The sequence below is a fragment of the Perognathus longimembris genome, chromosome 13 (assembly GCF_023159225.1).
Source record: "Perognathus longimembris pacificus isolate PPM17 chromosome 13, ASM2315922v1, whole genome shotgun sequence".
Taxonomy (NCBI): Eukaryota; Metazoa; Chordata; class Mammalia; order Rodentia; family Heteromyidae; genus Perognathus; species Perognathus longimembris.
Window position 1 is genome coordinate 32,413,793 of NC_063173.1, and position 12,051 is coordinate 32,425,843.

At 33.4% G+C, this 12,051-nt stretch overlaps 1 protein-coding gene across 2 annotated transcripts in view; it reads left to right on the top strand.

Moving 5' to 3' along the window:
- The window catches only part of Mettl15 (methyltransferase like 15), a 129,559-nt gene that overhangs the window by 53,039 nt on the left and 64,469 nt on the right, over positions 1–12,051 (top strand). For both annotated transcript variants that reach the window (XM_048359410.1, XM_048359411.1), the window contains one exon: positions 7,082–7,218. In XM_048359410.1, the coding sequence (XP_048215367.1) occupies positions 7,082–7,218 (137 nt within the window). The remainder of the gene's footprint in view (positions 1–7,081; positions 7,219–12,051) is intronic.

Consider the following 12,051-nt stretch of genomic DNA (forward strand, 5'->3'; position numbering starts at 1 on the left):
AGCCTTAAGCAGTAAGCAAGTAATAGTATATGACCGAATTTAAAAACCTAACTTCATCAGAATGTTATCAATTTAAGTATAAACTGGGGAACAGTTACAGGGGTAAGCTTCCACCAGGGAATAATTTCAATTTGATTATTCCCTGTGGTGATTAGTTTGCTAGTACAGTAAACCTCACATTTTATGCACTGTCACTAGGATGCCATATGAGAATATTTTATGATTTGTTGAAATAAGACTGTAATGGAAATTTCAATAAAATGAAATACCCAAATTGATCCCAGTCAACTGTGTTGGCATTGCAGAAGCACTTAGTTATGAAGCCATTATTACAAATTTCTTGAAACATTTCATATATATATGTGTGTGTGTGTGTGTGTGTGTGTGTGTGTGTGTATTTGCAGTGCTAATGACTTACACTTTCTTTTTTCAAGGCTTCTGCTGGAGTACCATGAAAAAGTCTGTATGTGGAGTTAATGTTATTGATCTGCTCTTAAAGTTGATTATTACTTTATTGACTGCTTTAATTTCTTCTTGATCAATACATATTCAAAACTGATACAATGCTGTTTATTACTGATCATTTTACTGATCATCTTAATGAAAAAATCCAGTTTCTAATTTCCCTTAATGTTTATTTTTTGTTTTTTTGACTTTGATTGTAACTACAGCCATTTAGAAAAGGGAAATGGCTGTAGTGGTCTCTTTTTTTTCTTTATCCTTTTACATGGTTAACATCCTCATTCTTACATGAGCATGTATCCTTTATCTCCATCCACCCTTTTATTCCCACAGTCAGTGAAACAGTAACAAAAGTAACTTATATTTTCATTAATAATAAAAAGCAAGTGTTACTAACAAAAGTTATAGTAGAATAATTTTATCTAATAATCTTTTGATCACCCACTCTGCATTTAAATTGCAACTGATTTGACATGTCAAGTTAAAGAAAGGTTGTATCGTCTAAAACTTCATTAGGAATATGAAGTTATCCATTTGTATTCAGAATTGTTTTGATCCTTTATAGTTTAGAATTACAAAATGAGTGAATTTGAAGAGGTCATCTCTTCAATCATCCTCTTATTCTAAAAACATAAAGCAATGTACTTGAGTCATGTAGCCATCACTACCTAAACCCTTCTTTCAGTGCTACAGCTCAATTCCAGGTCTTCCACCAATGATTCTGCCACTGCTTACACCCCAATTCTATCCAAACATTTAAAATAAAGAACATAGTATTCTTGGAAAGACACACACACACACATACACACACACACACACACACACACACACACACACACACACACACACACACACCCCTTGTGGTATCAGAAAATGGTTAGACACACAAGAGATGTAGAAGATGTTGTTAAGGCATCTGTACAGAATGGTGCACTACCATCACTCTCCCCAGAGCGTGGCAGTCAGTCATACAGGGCAGGGTGGTCTGGTTGGTTTATATCCTAACCCAAGGGGTGACATTGTCCCTTCTCCTTGTCACTAGGAAGTCAGGTTCTTATTTTCTTTACGGATGGTTACTAGGGTGATGTTGTAACACAAGAAAATTAGAAAAGACTAACTTTTAGTGTAAAGTTTTTACTGTGGAGAATGCTGTCCTTTTGGAGGAACGTTCTTAGCGTGGGGATGCTGTCCTTTTGGATGCATGGGTGCATATCCTCATAATTGGCTGGGAACTGGGCTGCTGACGGATGTAGTTGGAGGAGGTTGGTAAATTCAGTGGATAATTCCCACTCAAAGGGGGAGGGCTCCAGTGTTTTACTCCATCTGTAAGGACATATCCCTGATTTGGATGGTGTGTTACAAACAATGCAGGTGATAATTAAATTGAAGTCAAGAAGCTAGTAATTCGTAGAATATAGCATCTGGTTACATAATGCAGACAGTTTGACAGAAAAGATTGCTTATTTTCACAGTATGGTGCTTTTGCGTGAAGTATTTAATAGTTATCACTAAGTGAGATTTTATGTATGAAAACCTGGACAAGTGATCTTCACTGGGGAGGTGAGATTATTGGTTATATTACCTCTATAATGTACATCAATACAAGTTAAAACTTTTTAAAAACAAAATTAGGTGTACTCTATTTGATAATGATGGAGTCATCACTATTTAGTATTTATTTGCTTTAGTTACAACCTATTCAACCAAAAGTAATTAATTGGTATAGAATGGCACAATGAGACATGTTATAGTTATTTTTACGTTATATTGCACAATGAAGTTAAAGAGCAAGCTCCCTTGTAATATTGCTTGAACATCAGATGTACTGTCCATTAATTACAAGGCATAGGATACTTCTTTCATGTGATTATCATAATAAGTTTGTATTTTAAATTTATTTCTGAAATTGTAAACTACATTTTAGAACTAAACTGAATGAATGTTTTTGAATTCCCTATAGAATCCTAATATAAGTGATGACAATTTCACTCACTTGAACTCTAGGCATGTTTTTTTTTTTTTTTTTTTTTTTTTTTTTTTTTTTTTTTTTTTTGCCAGAGACTTTCCTTCTACCAATTGAGCCATGTCTCTGATTCTGGCTTTTTACTGGTTAATTGGTACTACAGATCTTGATGATTTGTCTGTCCTAATCTCAATCCTCAGAACTCAACCTTCTGAGTAGTTAGGATTATAGGCGTGAGCCACCAAAACCTCAACTTTTGACCTTGTTTGTTTTTGGTTTGTTTTTTTTTTTTAACAGTATTGGGATTTGAACTCTACATTTACTAGGCAGAAACTCAACAACTTGAGCCATACTTCCAACCATGAAGAATGTTGAAAATTTAATATTTAATCTAAACTGCAAGATTTATAACAAGATTCTAGAATAGGTATTGGAAAGAATAAAACAAAAGATCTAAATTTTCTTTGTTTTATGTAAAAAAATTGCCTTTGAAAGACAAATTTAAAACTTTAATAGAATATTTATGTTACCAGTAGTCTCTTACAACCTAAAAAAGAAATATACATATAAACTGAAATTTATGAAGATAAAATGTCTACACTTTATAACGATATATTTTTAAAGAACTGAATCGGCAAGAACAAGCTTAGAAAAATTTTAACTCACCTGTAAGGATTCTGTTCTCATCCCCTATTGCTCAGCTTCTGGAGGAAACAAAATAAATTGGATTATCATAACCTATTTCAGTCCCCTCTATAATACAAGTTATAAGGACTTCAATTTTCAACCTTCTTGAAAAGTTAATGTTGATTAAATCAGAATGTGTAATTAGTACAATTAACAGCAAACCAAGGCAAGTTTTGCCATAACTTATTTGTTGTGCGGTATTAATATTTCAAGTGGTACAGTCTATAGTTTTCCAATTACATTGATCTACTGGTGGCACATACACTTGTTATTTCCCATTTATGGAATTTAAGCCTTTGTGAGTAATTATTTTCTTAGTTAAAATGTCTTTTATTGTCAGGCACCAGTGGCGCATGCCTGTAACTCCTTGCTGCTCACAAGGCTGAAATCAGAGGATCATGGTTCAAAGCCAGCTCAGCCTGGCCAGGAAAGTCTTTGAGACTCTTATGTCCAATTAAGCACCAGAAAATTGGAAATGGTACTGTGTCTCAAAGTGGTAGAGCACTAGCCTTGAGCAGAAGAGTTCAGGGACATTACCCAGGCCCAGAGTTCAAGCGCCACAACCTACAAAGAATAAAGTCTTTTGTTAATATTTAATATAGTTTAATGTAATATAAAGTAACCTTTAGTTATATAGCCATATGTTTTTAAATTTATTTCTTGTATCTTGACTTACTATTAGTATATCTTAATAACCTGATGACATGGACTAGGATTTTATATATGTATATATATGTATATAATTATATATAGTAATGTATATATAATATATTCCAGGCATGTGCGCACATGTGCGCGCACATGTATGGTTTGGTTTGTGTGTAAAATCAATGTTATTTGAGAATCATTCAGTTTCATAGTTTTGACAAAATTGAGATTCAGATTAGTTAAGTTTCTGGTTGGTTATATGATAAGTTCTAACCAGAAAGTAGATATTTTTGCATTCAGTCTCTTTTATGCACTTAGGGCCCATTTATTATGTTACAAAAATATAATTTGTGAGTCACAGAATATTCTCCTCTGAAAGTATATATGTCTTTGATCTTGTTCAGTTTGTTGATTTGAATTAGATAAAGCATACTATTCAGGTGTTTTTCTCCTTTACTAAAGTACTAAAACATTCTCTAAAAATTGTCCTTCAAGCCAGGAGTTGGTGTCTCATGCCTGTAATCTAACTACTCAGGAGGCTGAGATCTGAGTATCACAGTTCAAAGCCAGCCCCTTCAGAAAAGCCCATGAGAATCTTATCGTTAACTAATTCATAAAAAGCTGGAAGTAGCGTTGTGGCTCAAGTGATAGAGCACTAGCCTTGGGCAAAAGAAGCTAAGGGGCAGCACTTAGGCCTTAAGTTCAAGCCCCAATATTGAAAAAAATAAAAAAAAATTGTCTTTCAAGATGCATTGACATATTGAATTGAATACCCTTTGTACAACTACTTAAAAGCCATTTTTTAATGTCATTCTAACTTTGCTATACTTAAGATTTCTAGTGGTAGCATATCATGTTCATACCTACAATTTATATATCTGTGGGTCATATGTTTAAACAAGTTTAGGAATATCGAAGCTCTTGTAATGTATATGCATACGTGTTTGTGCACATTTTGTGCATACACCATTAAGTTATATGTTTGTACTTATATGCTGATCTGTAGAAAAGTAATGTTATTTGGTGACCTAAATGAAAGAGCATTGTTCATTTTAATGATCACAATAAATATTTTTATTAGAATCTTATCAAAATTGTCATTAGTGAAATGATTTGTGCTAGTTAAATTTTTGTAAGTAGCATTTATTCACCTAATACATTAAAGTTATCACATTTAAAATATCAGCATTATATTATTTTTACAGTATACTTGAAAATACCATAAAAACTTATATATTTGATAAATATTGAAATAAAACCCCTTTCAAGCTTTTTCAGAGTATCTGCGTTTTTCTGTGGTTCAAAATGAAATTAGTGCTCCATAGGTGAAGGTTAACTGAAAAGAACAAAAAACTTTTTAAAAAGTACTTCTAATTTTAAAAATTCAAAATTAGCAAATGCTAGATAAGTGTATATTTATTGGAAGAAATTTTAAAGTGAAACCAGGCCATATTGTTTCAATATTCAGATGGAAACTTACTATTAAAACTCTTGCACAGATTGGAAATGACTAATCAACATTAGGAAAATGAAATTGGAAGATCTGCCCTCATACCGTTTGTGGCTAAAAATGTTTGTGTCCAATTTTAACAGTGTTGTTCCAGTGTAAAAAAAAAAATCAGTGATTGGAATTGTTGGGTTGAAACGCAATACATTATTTAATTATCTGTTTGATTTTGGGCAACAACTTGGTAGGCTCAAGTGAGGAGCCGGAGGTGGTTTTCAAGGATATCCAGTTTACAGTAGGACAGTATATTACAGAAATATGGAACAGTCTCTATAATAAAGAAATTAGACTTCAATTAATTTTGCAGTTCTTAACCATGCCCATCCATGATCTTGTGATTTTTTTAAATACTCTAGATTTTTTTTGTTGTGGTGGTGGTGATAGTGGTTCTTTTTCTTTTTACTAATTTTCAGATCAGTTTGGAAACTAGCTTTTCAGTAAGTCCCTATTCATCATTTGACTGTTAAAAATAGCTATCTGGCATTGTACCAGGCAATATACAAAATGAGTGTTTTTCTTTGGGATTTATGTCAGTAGATTTATCTCCATAGATACTCTTCAACATATAAAATTATAAACAAGTAGTTTTTTTTTAACCTGTGTTGGAGGCTTAAGGAACAAATATTCTACCCATTGCAGCCCTAGATCTAGCAAGAAAGAAAACATTTTCAAAGAACAACTGTTTTTATTCCAGTGGGGAATAATATACTCTTTAAGATGAAATAGAAGCAGCACAGGATCTGGGTTTTAGTATTAACTTTGTCCTCAAAAAGCTACCAGTTTACTTCTCTAGCACCTCAGTCTCCTTGTAAGTTAAGTGAAAGTTTGGAATTTTCTCAAAATTCTGTTGGTATACTGTATCCTATCAGATTTACAGCTACTGTTTAGGTGTTGACTCATTGTGAGGAAAATAAGTACAATCAAGTAATTTCTACGATAATGAGAAGACAATGGGGACAAAATGTCATTTAGTTGTATTTGATTTAAAAGAACTACCCTAAAGTAAGAAATGATCATTTTTTTCATGTTCAGAATAGAGGAGGCTGATGGGAAAATGAAATATGGTGTGTTATAAAGTCAAATGATAGAATTAATTATCAGTGATTATGAATGCCCCTGAAGTGTTCTATTCATTAATGAATCATTTGGTAATGTTGGAATACACTGATATTAAGTGGCTCTTAAAAGCTATTTAGGCTGAATTATGACTACTCAATGATATTCTAGAGTAGTGAATCATATATTTGGACTAATGCTTTTATACACACATATAAATGGTCCTTGTCTTCTTTCCCATAGTTACCTTCAGGTGCTAAGTTCCCACAGTTACCTTGGGATGCGCTGTGTGTGTGTGTGTGTGTGTGTGTGTGTGTGTGTGTGTGTGTGTCTTCATTTTTGTGTCTCTATCTCTTACTATCAATATCTTTAATTTTTATGTAACGCATTTAGGAAAGTTGGGATAAAATGATTTTTAGTTATCTCCGAATGACAAGGAATGTGTGTAATATTATTACCAGGTGGATGCTAGAAAGTGGTAAGCTTCATAGTAGTGTGGCCTGTTGGAGTTTATATTGAAACAGTGTTATCTTGATTTGCCAGTCAGTAATAGTGAATATTTTACAGATTACTTTCTTAAGTTAATCACTCATAGTTGAGCCAGATTTATATTTAAAAAATGAACTCCAGTTTTTTTTTCTATTCTTTCCTTAGGCCTAAAAAATAATATGCTACTAAAATTAAGATTGTTGTCATTTAGCTAAATGTTAAGTTAAGCTCACTAGAAGGAGTAATTTTCTTTTTTCTGTACTGGTTAGATTTTTCTAGATATGACATTTGGTTCAGGAGGGCACACAAGAGCCATTCTTCAGAAGGAATCAGATATTATTCTGTATGCCTTAGACAGAGACCCAACAGCCTATGCTATAGCAGAACAGCTTTCAAGATTGTATCCGTAAGTAGTGCTCTTATATATTGATTAATTTTTACAGTTTGGTTTACCTCCTTCAAATTTGTTGTACTTAACTGTTGTCTTTTACTCAAGAAAATAGGTTTAGGGGCTGGGAATATGGTCTAGTGTTTAAGTACATGCCTCATGTACATGAAGGCCTGGGTCCAATTCCTCAGCACCACATGTATAGAAAAAAACAATAGTGATGCTGTGGGTCCAAGTGGTAGAGTGCTTGCCTTGAGCAAAAATAAGCCAGAAACAGGATACAGGCCCTATGTTCAAACCCCCAGACTGGCCAAAAAAAAAAAATGGGTTTAAAGTTTCACCTAAAGTAATAATACAACTACATCTATCTTTTCTGTATCTTTGAGATATATAGGAAAATAAATCCTAGCCATGAGATGAAAGACAAATTTACACCATCCACAAATCATACTTCAAGAAATGCCCTATGACTGTCAAAATATTTTTTTCATTTTTATTAGCTTGAGTAGTTGTAAAATAGATTTTATTTTGGTGTTTCCATATATGCATACAGTGTACTCCAATTAAATCCATTCCCCCATTACTCATCATCATTCCTCCTTTGGATTTTTGGGACAAATTTAGTATGTTTTGTTGTTTTGTTTTCATACAAATATGTGGAATACTTTGTGTAGTCCAGCCGAATTCCCTCACCAAAATATAATTTTTGTTATTTGGGTGTGGTAGACTCATCTACTCACTAGGCTGAGGCAGGATTTCTAGAATTGAGGAGATCAAAGCCATCAGGTGAAATAAAGCAAGGGAGAAAGATTCTTTCTCCAGGAACTGATAGGAATTGCTTTGCAAGTGTTTACCAGACTTATTAATTAGGTAAGGTCTCTTTAGACCTCACAAGGCCATTTATATGAAAATAATGCACTTGTTTTCTCTGAATTGTTCCTGAATTTTTTTCTGTAATTTATTTCTGTAATTTATAATGATTTATCCTGCTGTAATCATTCAATATCAATATGGAATCTTTAAACACAGTAAAATACTTGTTTTAATGAGTAATCTGCCTTTAGAGAAAGTTTTAGACAATGAAGTCTATATGATACATTGTTGAAAACCATTATTCTTAACGAGCTAAGATGACACTTTCCAAATAGGTAACCAGCAGTTGTCGGTAATGAGGGTTCCGCCCCCCCCCCCCCCCCATGCTCTGGAGCCTACAGTCAAGCAAAAGGAAATAGATAGGAATTTGAGAAATCGATTTTAATTTGATATGTTTTAACTTTCCATGCCTGTAATCTTAGCTATTTGGAAAGTGGATATGAAGAGAATTGAAGTTCTAGGCCACTCTAGGCAGGAATGTCTTTGAGACTGTGTCTCAACTAGAAGAAGCTAACTGTGGTGGCACCTGTGCCTGTGATTCTATTTAAGACGGGAAGCCTAACATAGATAGACTACAGTGCAGACAGAGCAAGGGCAAGAAGTGAGAACCTACTGCAAAAACAACCAGTACAGAAAAGGCCTGGAAGCATGGCTCAGTGATAAGAGTACCAGCGTGGCAAGCTTGCAGTCTTGAGTTCAAGTCCCAGTACTGCCACAATAGTTTTTGATGTGTATTATCTTTAACTAGTTGTAGTTATCCAACAGCTAAAGTAGCAAAAGTATTACCATGGATATGTTAGTCCAAGAATAAAAGTAAGAAAGGCATAATACTTATGTAAAATAGTCTTTTCAACTTCGTTCAAGTTCCAAACTCTCTGCAAATCTCATAAGATTTTTATTCCTAATAAAATTATAGCCAAAATATGGAAACAACCCAGATGTCCCTCCACAGATGAATGGATCCAAAAAATATGGTACCTGTACACAATGGAATACTACATAGAGATTAGAAATGGTGAAATATTGGTATTCGCTGGGAAATGGTCAGAATTTGAACAAATAACGTTGAGCGAGACAAGCCTAGAACACAGAAAACAAAGGGGCATGATCTCCTTGATATACGACTCTTAAGGTGGGGGGAGGGGGAGACAGTAGAGACCAGGTCTGCAAAACCAAAAACTTTTTGTCAAATGGTATTTCCCACAGGTTTGGGTCAGCGACCCTACATTATGTAACTAAAACCAAACTACTACTCAACATATAAAGGTCAAAAATAGTCCTTGCAGGGGATCACAATAGCTCAAAAGCTATGTATGTACGTTCATATAAGACAAGGATAAGCAAACTCTATTGATGACATTAGATTTAAAGCCCTAGGTGAATTTCCTTTAGTGTAGTGGCTACTGTATATGTTTTTGGCACACTGTGTAATGTATATATGTCTACCTGACCTAGGGAAGGGAAAGAAAAACAGGGTGTAAGATATCACAAGAAATGTACACACTGCCCTATTATGTAACAGTACCCCTTTTGCACAACACCTTGTCAAAAAATTTGTTTAATTAATAAATAAATTGTAAAAAAAGAATACAAATCTAAAAACATTTGTAAAGAAATATTTATGCATGTTTGCTTGGACAGTCACCGAGTTTTATGGCCACCAGGTTAAAAGTCTATCTTATTTTCTACAAATCTGGGAGGTATCATGCCACTACTATTTATTAATAATGTGGTCTTCTTATTGAATTAAAACATTTTTTGTCATCTACTGAATTCCTTTCTGTAGCTGTTTCTAACTTTTTGAAAAATGTTAATTCTTTCAACCCAAGCAATATGTCTTCCCTTTTGTTCCGATCTTGTTGTACGCCCTTTAATAAAATTACACAGTTATTGAAACAATTGGAACCGTATCTTTTATTGTTAAATTTGTTCTTAGACATTTTATAAAGTTTTAGGTGTACTTGTGAATAGAACATTATTTTTTTCATTTCCCTTGCTAGGTATTCCCATCTGAATAGAATTTCAAATTTGTATATTACCATCTCTTTACTCCTGCTACATTTTTATGTTAGAATTTGCATTTGTTATATTTGTCCCTTGATTATTTTATTCATAGCTATCATTAACAGTTTTGTCCCTTAAACCTTGTAGTACAGGTCTAAACTTATGTTCCACTGTTATAATCCAAGGTCTTTGTCACTTCTATCATGGTGTTTTCTACTATTATAGGATTTTGTTATTAATTATATTCTGTTTCATCTTAAAGACCTTTATTCTGACATCCTGTATGGTAGGCTTTTATTTTCTCTTCTGAAACAATTTTGATTTATTCCCCATTTCTGAAAGATAATTTTGCTGACTAAAGCATTCTTGGTTGTCAGATTTTTTTTTCCTTAAACAATTTTAATTTATATTTCTCTCTTGGCTTAGCATTTTTTATGAGAAGTTTTCTGATAGGCATATTAAAATCTCTTGTGTATATTTCTTGTATCTTATTCCTCTTGGAATTTTTTTCTAATAATTTTATTATTATATGTATTAGTGATTTCATTTTGGAGATTAAATTTAAATGGTAGCCTTTGGACATACTGGATATTATTTTTATTCCTCGTATTAAGGAATTTTTAATCAATTACCTTTTTATATATACTTTCTAACAACTTCTACTTTTTTCTTTCTTGAATACATACCTTAGATAGGTTAATTATGTCCCTTGATTTCTGCATTAGTTTTTCTTTTTGCTTCTCTCATAATTTTGAATGTTTTTCCTGAGAATCTGATAATCTACAATAGACTTGGAGGTTATTTCCTAGAAGTGTGGGAGTAGGCTAGTCAGTTGCAGAATTGATCAAGCCACCCAGTTATGTTAGATTTAGTTTATGCTGTGTTTCAAAGTATGCTGTGAACATCTTCTATAGACTGGGCCCTAGCATGGAGTCTGATGCTTGGCCTGGAAGCAGACTATCAAGACCTAGATATCACTTCCCATCTCTCCTGAGGAGAGCTTAATGAGCATTCTAGTATCTAAGGTTGAGTGCCAGTGTTGGAAAGTACATCAAACTGTCACCAAAATATGGACAATGATCTTCAGGGCTCCACCTTTTTACTTCTATCTAATTTCAGTGGTTTAGCTTTGCAGTTTTTCTGTAGGTTCCCTGTCTCCCATGAGGTGAGACTACAGTGAATGTCCTAGAAAATATCTTGGAATGCTAGAAAAGCTGTAGAAACTCTAGGAACCCTTTCTACTGGGTAGGGTGATAACTTTGGAGAAGGGGACAGCATGGTCAGTGGAAGACCATGGGCTGAACCCAGGGTCTTACACTTTCTGGAAGGAACTGTACCATTTGAATCAGATCCTTCAGTCTTTTTTTCCTCTATCAATGAAATTTTTGTTTGATTTCATGTAACATGCATTAAGCTCATAATTATTTCCACATTTTCGGTTTTTTCACCCACATATGGAACAATTACCACTGGACAATTGCTAGTTGATTTTTCTTGGGTGTGGGATTGATTGAGTTTGGATCTTTCTATCATCCCTTATTACTCTGGCATCCAACTTTTTTCAAATTTACTCCATAGTCATATAGATGAAGCATTGTGAGCATGTATGTCTACATACTATAATTTATTCAAAATTACTCCTAAAACCTCTAAAGTTGCATAGGCTGTTCTTTCACATTTAATGTTTAACATTTACCTTTTTACTATTGCTATTTTTTCAATTTTTTCACATTTACACAGGAAGCAATAACAAAGGTAAGTATAGAACCCAGGACTTCAAATCTGCTGCTTGTGTTTTTTCAACCATTCTAAAGTTTATTTAAATTAGAAACATTTGTTATTATGTTCCATAGGAAAGCAAAGAGCCAAACCCAGGAATTTTGGATCCAATGTCACTTTAAATGTTACGTAAAACAAAATACTACTTTAACTTTTATCCTCAGAACTTTTAGACTTCCAGGATAAGATAAAAGA